Raw genomic sequence first — 15,869 nt, forward strand, 5'->3', positions numbered from 1 at the left:
AAAATACGAATTTAGTTAAAGCTCCAATGATAATTGAAAAAGAACAACACTTAAATCAACACAAGTGTGATTCACACACAAGTGTTAATACAAAAATATAGTGAACAAGATCCCATATTTTCTCTACATTTGTGTCCATGAATCAGTAGTTAAATCTTTCACATTTTTTGGAATTGTACAACATAAATGATTGATGTTCTTGTTTGAGGGTATGCAACTGTGGTTCGAAACCAATGGTGCAAATTTGATTCCAAGCGCAGTCTGGGATGTAGTGAAATAACACCCATTTTCCCTTTTTTCTAATTGCTCTCCTTCATTAAGAACAATAACATAATACTTCAAAGCAATTATTAGATTATATATATTTTTTAGTACACAGAACAATCGACATTTTTGAAAAAATATACTTTTAACAGAGAAACATCACTGTCTTTCCCAAAATATTTTGTTATAAATCATTAACATAAATAACTTGCCAATTTTCTGTGTTTCACAAGAGGGAACATGGAACATGAAATATGGCTTTCAGTAGATCATGTTGTTTATTTTATTTTTTCAGAGGAAATTATTTTACATCTAAAAACGTAATGCTACAACTTTTTCCTTCCTGAAGCAAGTTGGTTATTATTCCAGAATTTTAAGCAAGATCACTGTATGCCCATTGGTTATTTAGATGGTAGTATACTGACAAATTAAGAAAAACCTGTCTCTACTTAATGGGCTATCTACTTCCTGATCAGCTCCATCCACGACGAGAAATGAAAACGTCCAATTAAAAATTAGGTATTTGTGATGCCAACGTCAGTGAACAAATCACGTCATATATTAATGTCACATTGTTTGACAGGATATCAATTAAAATGGGAATATTTTGAATGTCTGTGCAAATTAGACCAGATACAACTCACCAGTGTTTGACAAATTGTTGCTTTCCATTAAAAAATTAATTGTAGCTGGTTATAAAAATTGACAATTAATATTTTGTATATACGCAAACAATGTTAGTTTCAAGACCGCCCTGAAGGGCACGCCAGCGTCTAAAGCAGATGAATTCTTTTTTTATATAGATAAATATCTTCACAACTTAGATGCAATGCCTTTCTTTTACTGTGTATTTTCAGTCTTTAATCTTCCATATTTTGAGGCACAGGGTTCAAGATCCTGTGTAGATCCTTCAATGAGTCTCACTCTATAGGGAGACCAGTGCCAAGTTGCAATCTGAATATCAACCATTGTCAACTCGCACTGTCGTACACATATGTGCATTTAAGCAGCTTTTACCCGAGATACAACCCAATGTGGGCCAGGAGGGTGCTTGCTCACACGTTTTATAGCAGCAACACAAACGCTAAGAAACAAAAAAAGGGAAAGGACCATAGCAACTTTGCTACCGTGTTTTGATGACTTGGATCAGTCATTTTCTTGCCTTCACTTTTTTACACTTAAGTCTTTACAAAGATACTAAAAAGCAGTGTGTGTGTGTGTGTGTGTGTGTGTGTGTGTGTGTGTGTGTGTGTGTGTGTGTGTGTGTGTGTGTGTGTGTGTGTGTGTGTGTGTGTGTGTGTGTGTGTGTGTGTGTGTGTGTGCACACGCACACACGTATGGCACTAAAAACAGCTTCTATATGTTACATGTCACTATCAAATATCAGATTGTTGAACACCCTCCTATTCCAGAAAGTACTACATCTTTTCCGTTCTAAATTAGTTTGGCACAGCAACTCCCACTGGGCGGGTTCACCTCCTATTCAAATGACATGAGGTTGGTGGGTATCTGTTGAGACACAAAAAGGCACATAACAATGGAGATTACAAACATGCTTTTACATTTCAAAAGAATGTAAACCGTTCTAAATGCCAAGAATCCAAAATGTATACAACTAATGTATATATTCTCTTCATCCTTCGACACAGTGAAACGACTTCCCAGTGTGTTGTTTTCCCGACCATGTCTAGAGGCTGCTCGTGAGAGTTTTGTTTATCAGTTTCGATCGAACTTCTAAAAGCAGGCAATTCAAATTCAACACCAGTCCAACAGTACTCACTGAAAATCGATAGTCCAATCACAGGGGCGAATGTGTACCGCACTATGCATGCTTTCATTTGCATAAAAGTTACCCTTCCAACTGTTCCAACACGCCGTTAGCCCCCAATTTGAATGATTTGAATGATCACATAATCCTTTGCATCACACGATGCCGCGTCCCAATACAAAGTGGATGAGGCGTTGTCCCTTGTGTTCCAATCACACCGAACACTCTACAACAGCTGGGGCATTGGTCTTTTATCAATGGGAACCAAGTGTTGTCGAGCATATGGCTTTATTCTGCTGTGAGCGTCTGTCGACGCCCACCAGAGTTGGATAATGTCAACTTCACAAAAAGCAGTTCGTTTTTTTTTCCTAGGCTTCAAAAAAAAGGCACTGCAGTGCACCTCGCTTTTGACAGACACTTGACCTCTGACAGACGGTGAGTACGTACCTGAGGTTGGTTGCTCTTACTCGCCTCTTCCAAGTTCTTGTGCCAGATAATCGCCAAAAACCTGGAACCTGTCTGGAACTTGTAAACATTGCCTGCAAAAGTGAGGTTTTAAGGAAAACTTTAACTTGCATGATGAGATTCAGATTTAGTGTCCGTAAACATTGAATGTTTATTTAAAATACACTTATAAAATAATGGGACGAAAAGTTGAGACCTTTGTCCGGATCGTTGAGCTGGAAAATGTTGGGTCTGGTTGGGTCGTCGGGCAGAACGGCGATCCATCCCGTGACACACACCTTTTTACAGGGTCTGGACTTGTACTGTTGAGTATACAGGGTGAGGATGTATCAGAGGGTTAGCGTTCTGTGCACTGGACCAAAACAAATAAGAAATTACTGCTGAAACATGAACAATGTTGTGATGCTCTGTTCTGTAGACAAGAATCTTTTTTGTTTGTGTGTGCGTGTGTGTGTGTGTGTGTGTATGCTTACATGCTTCCTTTCAGAGGCCCTCAAAGATTTGGCCCCATAAAACGTGAGTGTGGAACCAGAAAGAGCAATCCAAAATCTTGTCCACGATGACAACTGCAACACATTCAAACCAGTAGGAATAACATTTAAATGCATGTTCAGACAAGTTGGAACTTTAATGTTTCATTTCCAGTACAGGTTCTCCAAAACCTCTACACCGGACTTGATCATATTTAGCAAGAGTTTTAACAATGCATATTTTAAGCATTGTTAAAACTCTGTGCCTGCAGAGACTACGTCTTGAGCTAGAGTTTCAGACTGCCACACATTGTACTGAAAATGAGATCCTTCGTATTTCTGTGCTGGGAATAATTGAAAGGTGACATATTATACCACCAGGTGTGAGTGTGATTACTAGCCGTTTTGAAAATCTGCCTCTTCTGACATCACAAGTGGGCGTGTCCACCTAGATGTATGATGGCTAGATGAGCGTTGTTGCTAGTCCACTGGGAAGGCTGGTAGACTGATCTATCCAGCACACATCTAGGTTGACACGCCCACTTGTGATGTCAGAAGAGGCAGACTTTCAAAACCGGTTTGTAACGGCTAATCACACTCACACATTGGTGTAATATCTCATCTTTAATCTCGTGACCTCTACTTGTCTCTCCAAAGCCATAGCTTCCCCGTCCAGATCAGTTAAACTTTAGAAGATAAAGATAATTCCATGTACCCTGGGCTTGCGTCCCTCTTTTAGCAGGGTCCTCCTTCGAAGGGGCCCCTCTATGGTGACGCTCCCCACCTGGGCACAGCCATGACAGGAGCTGGCCCCCGAAGGGCTGGGACCAAGAGAGCAAAACACAGGAGAGTCTGTTCAGCCTACCGTCTTTCCTTGTAGATCCATCTTTAATTATTTTCAGTGAAAATAAATAAAAAACAAAAACAAATGAACTATGCTTAATCACGGTGCTTAATCAATATTTAAATCAAAATGTCAGTAATGGTATTGATCTGAATATCGTAGACATGTCCATGCCGAACATGGTCCTACACTTTGCAAATCGATACGATGTTCACCGGACATGTTGACCCGTTCCCCGTGACATACATTACAACTCTACTATGAGGCTAAACTGGGGCTCCATGTCAACACCCATTGTTAACAACAATGTGTTCAGCCCCCCGAGGAAATCAATACAGTAAACAATCTTCTAAAGAATGATGTATATAGTGAGACAGTGCTGCCCACCAGCATGCGTTGACGATTTCCCATGCGGCTTGAAGGAAGCTGCGCATGCAGAGAGGCTCATTCTGGGTCGAGGTCAAAGGCCAGATGGATTGAGTCAAGGTTTAAACCTCAGCGGTCGAGTGTTAGTGTGTGTGGGGCCCCGGGGCCGCTGCGATGTACCTGTAAACATAGCTGCAGCTCCGGGGAGAGTTGCGGTGCGGAACCCTCCAGTTGGGGCCTAAGGTGGCATACATACGGCCCCTGTTGTCACAGAGTGGCACAGTCAGTGTGAGCAGAGCTGCGGACGAAGAAGCTTTTCTATGGATCTCACACTTGAAGGTTTCCAAAAGTAAAAAAGAAAGGGCAATGAGGCCGTTCCTGTCCAACAATGATTAATATTGTTAAAGACTCCTTTTACCCCTCAGATACAATGCTTTTATGTGATGGAAACGACAAGTATTACAAAGATCACAGGGAATCACTTCTTCTCATGCTACACACAATGCCACTAAACACTAAAAACAACAAGAACATACAACTCACTTTCGGTGAAGCAGACTTTAACGCGCAAGGCTTTACAATGTGGAACCCACTTCTCTTCAGATTCCGTCAGAAGAAATCATTTCAGTTCATTTTGTGGCACTTTTGTGGACTTTTCATGAATAGTGAGCCTCGTCGAGAACTTATTTTAGCAATGCTTCATCCAATATCTGTATACACTTAAATCAACCACAATAATCATGGATAGATGTGATTAGAGTTGGCTGTACAAATAACCATGGATGCAGCAAAGTGAATGTATCTGGTTGTTTTGTGTATTTACATCACCGCGATAAAAGCGCTGTGACCTGGTTCTGTGTGCAGGAGTCCACTTTATAGGGGAGCGGCTATGTGCTTATTTTCGTCAGAATCTTTCAGTTGTTGATACAAGCATGAAAATGGACATAAGCAGTCCCATGGCTCACTTGACAGATATTTGAAATCTCAAATGTCTGTTTCTGCCAATTTTCACGCTTGTATCACAAATTGAAAGATTGTAGCACTTATCTGCTCCACTATTAGGGCTGTAACTTGCAATAATCTTCAGAGTAATAACTTACCAACAAAAAATAAACATGAGTTGCAGCCCTAGTTGAATACAACTGCCCTCTAAAACAAACCGTGGACGAAACTAAACTCTGCAGTGTATATGTGTCAGAATTAAGGGATTAGTAAGCAGCTGGGATTGCGTGGTTTATGTTCTTACCTTTCCATCCCGGGTGATTGCTCTTCTCCAAGGGAGCTCTCACTGCTCCCTAGCGAGCAGACAATGAGGAGAAGATCGTTACTCCCGTCAGGTTACTGGTTTTCCATTAGGGCACAACAAATGGTACACTATTCCCCATTTCTCAAATTGCACACCGAATAAACAGATGAGCAAAGCACCAAGTGTCAGCATCGATGCTTTTGCTAGTCAGCATCGTTTTTCAAAAGAAATAAAGCCTTACGGATCCGATTATTTTCATTCAGACACTGCGAAGACTGCTGACGCTGCCACCCAAAACCCCACAAAAAAAGCCATTAAACTCAAAGTGAAACTCCCGTCTTAAAAGTAAAAGCATGTTCTGTTCGACCACCGGGGAATCGGTCCTTCTAGTGAACATGACCCACAGGTCAAACTAGTGGACCGTCAGTTGGCTGCAGGACCTACCTAAAGACAGGCCGTTGGACACAGACGTGCTGTGTGGGTCGGTCCGGACCGGACTCTGGGACTCCAGGAAGCTGTCGTCCAGCAGGTGTCTGGCCTTCCCCGTGGAGAAGGTGGCGCTCTTGCTCTCCGACATGCCGTACTGACACATCATGCTACAGGAGGGGGACATGGATGGATTTAAAACGTGTTATGTAAACGTTAACAATGCATCATCGCAATGCCTCCTGAAGTCCGTTCCGAGTTACCGGGAAAACGCTTTACTGTCATTTGTAGCACTGTGTCCCATCAAATTCATGCCGACCAATAGGCCCTTTCCACAGAGACGCCGTCACAGGACGACCACGGTCTGCGCGGTTTGTTTTTTTTTCGCTCAATTCTTCACGGCCTCATCCGCAAGCTCCGCCCCAGACATGTTTATATCGGAGCTGGAGCATCTTCTCCTCCCTAGCTTAGTCTAAAAGAGCAGATCCGTAATGAGCGTTCAAAGCGACCCCTGTGTTGTTCCTGCGACGACACCCCTGTGGAAAAAGGTCTGTTCCGTGGATGAACCATCCAGTGCACCAAGGGCCACGGTCAGAGAGAGGAGGAGGAAGGGGTCCTGGTGGGGTCCGCCCCAGGGACTCACTTATTCCCCAGGCTATGGCTCTTCCTGTGGTGGGAGGGGGGCGGCGTGTGGACATCGTGGACCCCCACCGAGGCGTCGGGGCAGGTGGGCCGCCGGCTGTACCTCACGGAGGCAGAGACCTCGGACAGACCTGGGACAGCGCAGAGAGACCGTGGTGAGCCACGACACACACTTGGGGCACCTAACCGACTGTGTGTACAGCATGTGTACATGAGCTTCATGTAAGCTATGTCGATTTCCATACGCACCTTTGACCTATCTACTTGCATACAATCGGAATTATTCTGCACTCCATTGCATTTCTATTTCTACTTAAACGTATTACATGGAGCTGGAGGTGAATTTAAAAAGGGATTCGATCATGTTCCATTTGTGCATATATAATAAGGAGACAGAAATTATATATTTTTTTAAACCCAACTCTATATAAATAGAGTCCCTCATAATCACGCCCCAGTTTGCCATTGAATGGTGAATCCTACCTGCTAGGTCCTCTTTAGAAGAAGCGATTCGAGGAGAACTGTTGCCTGGCTCAATCTTCAGAGACAGCCTGCAACACAGAAAGACCTGGATGAGTGTTACCAGTAGATACTTTGGACCAGACAGTTTTATCCAGCCTATATCAGATGCATCAGTGGTATTGTATCCAATGGTCCTACAATAGTCTCCAATATGGTTTCATGGAGAATGTTATAAAACTATTAACTGAGGGAATCTCATGAAGATTTTTCCTAATAGTTGTTCAGGCAAGTGAACAATATTTTACTTTTTAGCCCTTCACAGTAGGAGTTGTTGTCGGCAACATATTGAGCTGCTCTTACATGAAAATGTATATGCAGGAGATGAGGCTAAACAAACTCCCATGTGTTTCAGATGTTTAGGGGGTTCCTACTTGAAATTGTCGTCCTCAACAAACTTCTGCAGCTCCTCAATGTAGCGGACAGACATCAGATACTTGTGGATGTGTGGGAGCGTCCCCAGGTGATCTGATCAGAGAGCAGGAAATACAGTCACTTTGGATTCCCTTACAGAAGGGACGCAACTTGTTTGGTGGAAACCTGGATGGAAGAGTTTTATGTAATAATGTAAAAAAGGATTTTCTTTTAATATATATAAAATGGATTTACATTGTAAATCCTAAGAAGCAGGCCCTATTTTACAGATAAATTCCCCTTGTGGTACAACTTTATACTTTTCACTCCAAAAGAACACTAAAATCATCACCAACACTTGGGGAGACCCAAAAGGTTTCCAAGTGAAACAAGAGAATTTTGGGATTACCCAACCTTTGACTCCGAACGCCGCTTACCATATTTACATGACATCTGAAGGTCAGAGATGACCCTCAAGAGATTGTTCATCTGGTTGGTGCGCTGCTCTGTCTCGATGATGCTTCCAGAGGCAGGGTAAGCAGAGTCGATGTAGATCATGTCTAACAGGTAAATGCCTGTGGGGGGGGGGGCGGGGGGCACAGAGACGGTACATCGTTCTTTTTAGGTAGATGTTTAAAGCATTTGAAGAAAAGGTGTGTTTTGAATGATGCATTAAAACAAATAAAAAAGTTGGACATTAGACAATGATATGGATGGTACAGTTAATTTGGACATGTTGTAAGTACATTCATTTTCTTATAAAATCACTGATGTGTCTTAGTGCGTCAATAGATAGATATCAATAGAATAGTATCTTCAACTAAACAATTTTTTTTTTAAACAAAGTGGAAATAATCCTGGGTCCCGTGTGACTCTGTGGACAGGAGGCAGTCCTACCAAGGTAAGGAATGCAGGGCACCATCTTGAGTGACCGGATGTATTCTCTCATGCAGGTGTAGTTCTCCTCCTTTGAGGTCAGGTAGTTGAGCTTGTCAAAGGTGGCCTTGTCTTTCCGACTGATCAACTAGAGGAACAAAAACCGAGAGGAGAAATGAATGTATATTACGCACATGTAAACTAAACAAAGGAACAGTCTGGAACAGTCGACGACATCGAAGACACATTTAGCTCTAATGGGACATGGTTTTCCACTCTGCAGCGCCTCAATTATTGATATAAGGCTGATGTTGTGTAAGGCGTTCACTGCATATTTATGTGTGACTCATAACATGTTGGTTTTATGGCTTTTAAAGTGAAGGTTATTCTGTGACGCAATAATACAACAGAAAATCTGTAAATTGGGATCATGACAACTTTATTAATCCATGTCCATTTTGTTACTCATTCGGTCATTTCGTCAGACGCTTTTATCCAAAGTGTCTTGCAGTGAATTCAGATACATAATGTGCAAGCCTACAGAGCAGGTATGGGGTTAGGGGTTACCTTGCTCAAGGATGCCTACAGCAGGTAGACTGTGAAGGGGGGGAATCTAACCTATAATCTTTCTGCTGGGAGTCAAACGACCCCCCAACCACTCCATTATGCTACAACATTAACTACCACTCAACCTTTTGCTCTGCATCTTAACAATCCGGGCAGAACACAGATGTAAGATTTTATAGATGAAGTGTTGAAAATATATTACTATTATTATTATTCATAATTTCATTTTAGTCATTGACAAAAGTCTGGGGGTGGAAACATTGAAGAGTGTGTTGAAATGGCTTGCGATGGACACTGACTGCCCACCAACGCAGTGAGTTGAATGCAAGTTGCACACAAAGAGGTCCGCCTCATGGCTCTTACCGCCCAGGTTTTGCTCAGTCTGAAGATAGGGGCACTCTGCAAGGCCGACACCACAGACACCAGAGCGTGGAGGTTGTTCAGCTCCAAAAGTTTCTGTGATGAATAGAAGCGAAGAACACGCAATGCAGATGGTGAGACTTTTTTCAACTGGCCAAAAATTTTTTTTTAAATAGAAATAAGCCATCAAATATACCCGAAAACAAAAAACAGTAACCCAACATTCTTTAACCACTATATTCTGAAAGAACTTTGGCTTCCGCCTATTTCCAGAGCGGCGTTTGCCAGAGAGAACTGGGGAGGTCATTTACTAGGGTATATTGCAATGACTGGCAAAGAATTAACCCTCAACTTTTATTTCTACAAAAGGAGAGCGGGGAACTCGTCTGTGGTGCAACGCAAAACCGCTTGTGAGGCGACTTGCTGAGTTTCACTTGAGAAACTTATCAGCATCTTCACTCAAGGCCCAGCACATACCACATAAGATCGAAAATGGTACGTTTGCACAGACTGCTCTGTTTATTACAAGACCAGTTCGAAACAGGACATGCTGAGATTTTGAGGGATAATGCGCATTTGTATTGAATGCTCAAGCACGACAAGGAAACTCCTGTCAGCGTTATACATAACAGGCCCATCGTAGTAACTGTACTGCACTCTGTGTATCGTTGATCACACCACTCAGACTGAGCAGCACTCAATTCAACTGGTCATCATAGGGTGCTTCAGACAGAAACAAACCGCACGTGTATGAGCTGGGTGCGTCTGATCCAGTGACCTGTCAATAAACTATCTACCAACATGCTAGGGCTGCTCGATTATGGAAAAAATCAAAATCACGATTATTCAAACGATTATTTTTGTGTTTGAAAACATGTTTAAAATTATTCAGCATTTCTCTCCAAAAAAACTATTTAACCGAGACCTTGAAATCTCCCGATAAACAAATACATTTTCTAGGTTTTTCTATATTCTAAAATAATGTACTAATATGTATCCAGCTGTTTCTATAGAACATTTAATAAAATATATATAAAAACCTCAATTATGTTTGTTTGGAGATCGTTTAACGCAAAAATTTATATCGAGATCAAAATTGATTAATCGCACAGCCCTACCACATACTCGTCTTTACCTGGTGAATTGCATTCCCAAAACCTGTGGTGCACACACCATTTAGAGTCAGACCGAACCTGAATAGGAACCCTGTGAAGAAGGCCCAACTAAAAGCATTACTTGGTACACTTTGTGAAACTCACCTTGGCAATTTTGACAAAATGACCCAGGATTTCTGCACGGATTCTCAGGGTCCGGGCGGTCAAAAGCTCCCTCACCAGCCAGAAGCTTACCTAGGGATCAACCAGAGGAGATGAGAATGAAAAACGCTGACATCCATTTGAAAACATGCCAGTATACTGAACGACTTTTTGAAACATGGGATTTGAACAAGAGCCCAGCCCAGATCAAGGTTTGAGGGTATGTGTCAGTCGGCGAGGTGCAAGTACAAACTATTACACACTTCAGGCGATTGGCCATTAGTTCAATTCACTTTTGGTTGGTTTTGCCGGGGTTGATAAGGCAGGATTGTGTAGGAGTCAACCTTACAGTTTTTATTTAACAGTTCAGTAAGATTTACTCTTATTATTTAGCAGACTCTTTGATCTAAACCGACTTCTGAACTGAGGAGCAGGTAGAAGTTGGGGCATTTTGCTCAAGGATTCCTACAGGTAGGTTGTGTCCCTTTGGGGATTGTACCCAGTACCTTTCTGCTGGCAGTAGTAGACAATCTGACCACAGCACCATCAGGGCATATCTGTCTAGGATTCATGAAAAGACATGCCATTGACGCCAATGCATGTCCACTCTCTAAGGGCTTACCTGATTAAACCTGCGTGTAAAAGCTACCACGTTGGGGGCCAAACTGTGCTTCTCCTTCCTGTTCCAACCACAGCTTGACAGCTCCTGCGAAAACAAAGCAATTCCAGTATTAATCACAGACTACTCTTGGCTTAGGTACAGACAGCCTTGCAAACAGTGTAAATATGGTCATTTTTGCTGCTGTTCAGAGATCTGACCATGCTTATGTCCCCATAAACATGTCCCATCAAAGAACTGAATGCTGTAATCAAATTCAACACTTTACATTTTATCACTCACCATATCAATGGTGATCAACAAGTTTTCTCAACACAACTCAACTCGTTATCCAGTCAGAGAAAACACATGTACACAATATATGCAAGCTTTGACCAAGGGACTTTAAATCCAACATAGTTTTCAATCATTTCTATTATTATAATAAATACATATATACACACACAGAATATATTACATGAGTCTTATACTTAAAAATTATAATATACTTTCAGAATAAGAGTACCCCCTTACCTCTGGCTGTATGGCTTTAAATACTGGAGCATCCATGAGGGTGATTTGGCTCTAGAACAACAAATAAAGACAGTCAAAGACAAAAAAGGACAGAACCTTCAAATCATCAAACTACATGTTCATAAACCGCCAGCATATTGAACTGTACTCACAGCAAATTCCTCCGGCGTCACCTTCAAGACATCAAACACAACCGCGTCGTAGCTCTTGGCATAGTCGACGCAAGAGCCGTCCAGCGAATCAGAGCTGCTGCTGGCCTGCATTTGGAAGAAATAACCAAAGATGAGACCCAAACAACCCGAGGTATTCTGACCAACAGCTCAACTTCCCAATGATTCAGTTTACAGGAAAACCCAACTTTAGGGCGCTTTACTCAAGTCAAAACCGATAATGCTGATACCAGGGATAATATTTCATTTTGGTTGCATTTCCTCTAAAGATAGAATCCAAACCCGAACCAAGCACACACAAACTGTCTCCCTCCTGGACCACCTTCGAAACGAGTCAAGTTTCAAAATAAAATAAAAAAGGAAAAAAAAAAAAAACATGGCAAAGAAAAGATAAAATAACCGTATTAACAAGTACGACTAAAACCGAATGATTTCCCACAAGAGAGCAGTTTACGGGAAATTACAAACAAAAGACATTGGAAGCCGAGTTTGGAACGATGCAACGATAAACAGATTGCACAATTTGAGCACACACAGCTGTCCAAAAAGGCGGCCCTCTCACCTCTGACGTGACCGAGTTGATGCTGGTGCCATCGGAGAGCCCGTTCCTGCGATACATGCTCACAGAGGGACCGTCCAGGCTCACTGGGGGGGGCAGCCGAGGCCCTTAGCTCGACGGCACACATGACCAACCACCCATGCCTGGAGAGACAGGAGTCAACCATCAGAAATCACTCCGAAACTGAAAGAACATAGTCGTATAAAACGGGAAATAAGGTCATGGAGAAGAACAACAAAGTGGAAAGGATCGGGTCCTCTGATAGTAAAGTGAGGGGCCAAGTCATCATGAAAGTCCCAATATCAAACATCAGAAAATGACATAAAAAAATATGAGTAGGGGCAAGGCCCTCCCTGCTGAAAGGCACAGCCCTCAATCCCCTAACATTTGCAGCCTATCAGTAGGCCCGCGAGAAACCCAGATATACCTCAGAGCGTCTCCTCATGATTGGTTAGAGGAATCCATCTCGCCTGTTAATCAAAAGTGCACTTAATGCAATGGTGGAAAACGAAGGGAGGGAGAAAAATCTTTAAATTTGCTTAAAGAAAAAGCGTATGCGTTGCAAGTCCCAGTGTGACATGATATTTTATCTTCATCTGCACAGGTGTGTATGTTTAAAGTCGGGGTTGCTATCGCAACTCTTTTCCTCCTCCATCTCCAGCTTTAGTTTCTAGATACACTGAATAATGGACACTTTCTAAGAAAGTCCAGAGGAAACTAACCTTTGACCAATGTGTATTCTCTTCAGCCCCGTCTCCGATGCCATGTTACATTAAGAGGTGCAACAAGAGAAGTCTGTTCTGCCATGTTATTATCATGATCATCATATATAATGCATATTTAGAAAATGTGTTTCTGAGGCATAAGGGTCTTCCAAAATGGCTGCTTTAACTTCGATATGTGTCTATTCAACAGATGTAGTCGGTGCACAAAATAAATAGTCTGATCTTCCCTACAATAAAACATACTTAAATACTGAATTGGCAGTAGGCCTATATGAAATTGGGTATCCATATCTTAATTTCCTGACTATAGCAATACCAATCAAAAGAAGAAAATGGATGGAAACACCCCACAGAAACAGATGATTCTGAGAGCAACGCTCAAATCAGTGTTGGCTGACCCTACAGCAGCCTGTATGACGCACACGTTTCAAAGGTCCACAAGCTCGGACCGAGCCGACCTTTCAGCCAGCATGAAGCAAATCGTTTTTTTTGTGGCTCATCTCATGTCCATTCAAATAGCAAATCTTCAGTGGATCGGGCTGGAAAATCTGGCTTTAAAAAAATAAGTTCTACTCTGTCTGCACAGCAGTCCCACTGAAAATGTGGTCTGTCTGTGAGTAACTCAAAAAAACCAAAAAAAAAGGCTAGAGCACGGTGAGTTAGGGGTTAGAAGGATCCTTTAAAGTTTCCACCAAATGGCATAATTGGTCCAGGAGGAGTCCTTTCCTGGTGATAGTCAACTCATCCCTGTCCGTAGGGCTTGCAAAACTTGACCATTTTTTCAGCAGGAGCATAGGAATTCATTTTGGTGTGTTACTGTATATTAACGTTTTGTTCTCAAAAAATACCATAATGCATTCTGACACGCAAGCTCTTTAGCTGTGTTATAGGGCTATAATTGTGTTTTCCAAATGGCTTGCATTGACATTGACTATTTATCGATTTGTGACATCACAACTATCAACATACATCTGGGAGATAGACCTCAATTTGTGATGTCACAAAGTCCTTCCCTCCCTGATTATAGGCCTATTCTTTGAAAATAGGGTCAATCGATCCTCTTTTGTAAGGGGCTCTATATGCAATTGTTACTCAAATGTGCGAGTCTCTTCATGTTGGGCACTGGAGTCCCTTGCCTGGTATCTAGTCAGAAATTAGCAGCTTTGATCTAGATGTCACCATCAAAGACATCGAAACCCATTGTAATGTTGGATGGTTACACACCTTTTATTACAAAGAGAAACGGAGCCATCCCGCTATGATGAGGCTAGTGGATATGTCACATCGTTCAGAAATCTTGTCCATTACCAGCCTAAGATGTTTTAGGGAAGATGTAAGAAGTCTCCCTCTCAATTGATTCTGAAAGGAAATACTGTGTAGAGATCCCTAAGGACACCCATTTAAGATCACGCACGCACGCACGCACGCACACACCAAAATAGAAAGCAAAAGCAACACTACACAGCCAGTGGAAATAACCTTATTTTTCATACCTAGTGTTTACATAATCCCGTTTCTGAATATTTACTGCAGTCAGGTAGACCTAGTCTATAATCGACATCTAGACTAAACATGATGACAGCTGACAGACTGCATTATTTTCAGGCCCTCATGTCACACAGTCACTGACTAAATGATCATTCGAAAACAGAAATCGACTAGAAAGCGGCACGGCATATGAGCGGTGACGGCTAAGCCAAATGCAATGAATGTGTGCGAAGGATAATGACTTAAACGAATAGCCTAATTATGAATAGGGAAAACCCTACACGGACGTAACAGCGCAAGACAACCCAACATTAGGCCGCAAAAATATATACACACTACATAGCCTGTACACTCGTCCTACATGCAGGTTTCAGTCATGTTGTCTGCGATCACACAATCGACTGCCGCATACACTAGCTTTTTTCTATCACCTCCAAACATACACCACACATACACACACACCCTCTCGTTATCACCTCGTAGCTACCCTGCAATAGCTCCCGTCACGACGTAAGGCACCTTATGACAAGGCGTTGAACGCAATTGGCCCTCAGTTATGTCCGTAATGAAACGCGAAAAAACATTACGACCAAGGGTCATGTCGTACATGCGTAACCATGTACTGGATGCGGTTGTCCATACCTAATGATGCGGGTGCTGCTGGCCACGTATCAGCGTAGACAAATCAATCCGAGCGAACGCACTACTACACTCCTTGTAGTCTCTGTTCTGTCCCTGTAATGATTTACGATCCCAGGTTGGTTATTCCTTTAAGACGAACATGAAGCCAAGGTCGCAACGTTTTCACCAGGGGAGATGCAAAGCGTGTACAAAACATCAGATATACTCATACGAATGTGGCAGAGATATTTAGAAAATCCAGCTTTAACCCGCAGAAAAAAACCGAAACGATATAGGTTATAGCAACAGCAGCAGGAAGTGTCAGGCAGGTATACTTGTGTTGACGGCTAGATGCGTTGCCTAATCATGCTCTCGCAACCAAGACAAAGTACCGCCTATAGCGGAACAGCAGCCAATCATTTAGTGAGCGGTCCTAATGTTCATCAGACGCAGGTGCATAGGGACCCGGTCGGTAGATTTACTGTTTTAGAATAGGCCTTTGATTTTAAATCAGAGAATAATGTAATGATGCAAATAGCAATAATAGACATACACTACTACAACAGCGGTCGGTAAAGAAAATGTATTCAGTTGTTTTTAATTTGCTATTTGTTTGTTGTAGTTATGACACCACTAATCACACACTGATAAACAACATCCTTATCTAACGCATTTTTTTGTCAAACTGTAGGTGGTCCTGGAGGTATAGAAGGTCCTAAAGTAAGGGGAGGGCCTGAAGGAAGGGAAGATG

At 42.2% G+C, this 15,869-nt stretch overlaps 1 protein-coding gene across 1 annotated transcript; it reads right to left on the reverse strand.

Annotated features, from left to right (window-relative positions):
* Positions 1-1,476: 1,476 nt before the first annotated feature.
* On the reverse strand, positions 1,477-15,432 carry LOC307074650 (ras-specific guanine nucleotide-releasing factor RalGPS1-like). Its single transcript, XM_079734900.1, has 20 exons — positions 15,140-15,432; positions 12,288-12,427; positions 11,708-11,812; positions 11,556-11,606; positions 11,046-11,129; positions 10,427-10,516; positions 9,171-9,263; positions 8,262-8,388; positions 7,802-7,939; positions 7,385-7,478; positions 6,975-7,042; positions 6,493-6,622; positions 5,868-6,019; positions 5,424-5,472; positions 4,358-4,438; positions 3,683-3,788; positions 2,971-3,063; positions 2,694-2,799; positions 2,480-2,571; positions 1,477-1,773 (listed from the first exon to the last, which is right to left on the reverse strand). The coding sequence occupies exons 2-20, from the start codon at positions 12,342-12,344 to the stop codon at positions 1,744-1,746; spliced, it is 1,746 nt and encodes a 581-aa protein (XP_079591026.1). The 5' UTR covers positions 12,345-12,427; positions 15,140-15,432; the 3' UTR covers positions 1,477-1,743.
* Positions 15,433-15,869: the final 437 nt, after the last annotated feature.

This window comes from Pollachius pollachius, assembly GCF_949987615.1.
Source record: "Pollachius pollachius genome assembly, chromosome: 4".
NCBI classification, from domain to species: domain Eukaryota; kingdom Metazoa; phylum Chordata; class Actinopteri; order Gadiformes; family Gadidae; genus Pollachius; species Pollachius pollachius.

Excerpts from the sequence above, each read along its gene's own strand:
- LOC307074650 (XM_079734900.1), bottom strand. The coding sequence starts at position 12,344 with ATGTATCGCAGGAACGGGCTCTCCGATGGCACCAGCATCAACTCGGTC. Across the intron at positions 11,607-11,707 it reads TGACGCCGGAGGAATTTGCT|AGCCAAATCACCCTCATGGA; the intron begins GTGAGTACAGTT and ends TTGTTGTTCTAG. Across the intron at positions 7,940-8,261 it reads GCCCTGCATTCCTTACCTTG|GCATTTACCTGTTAGACATG; the intron begins GTAGGACTGCCT and ends CCCCCCCCACAG.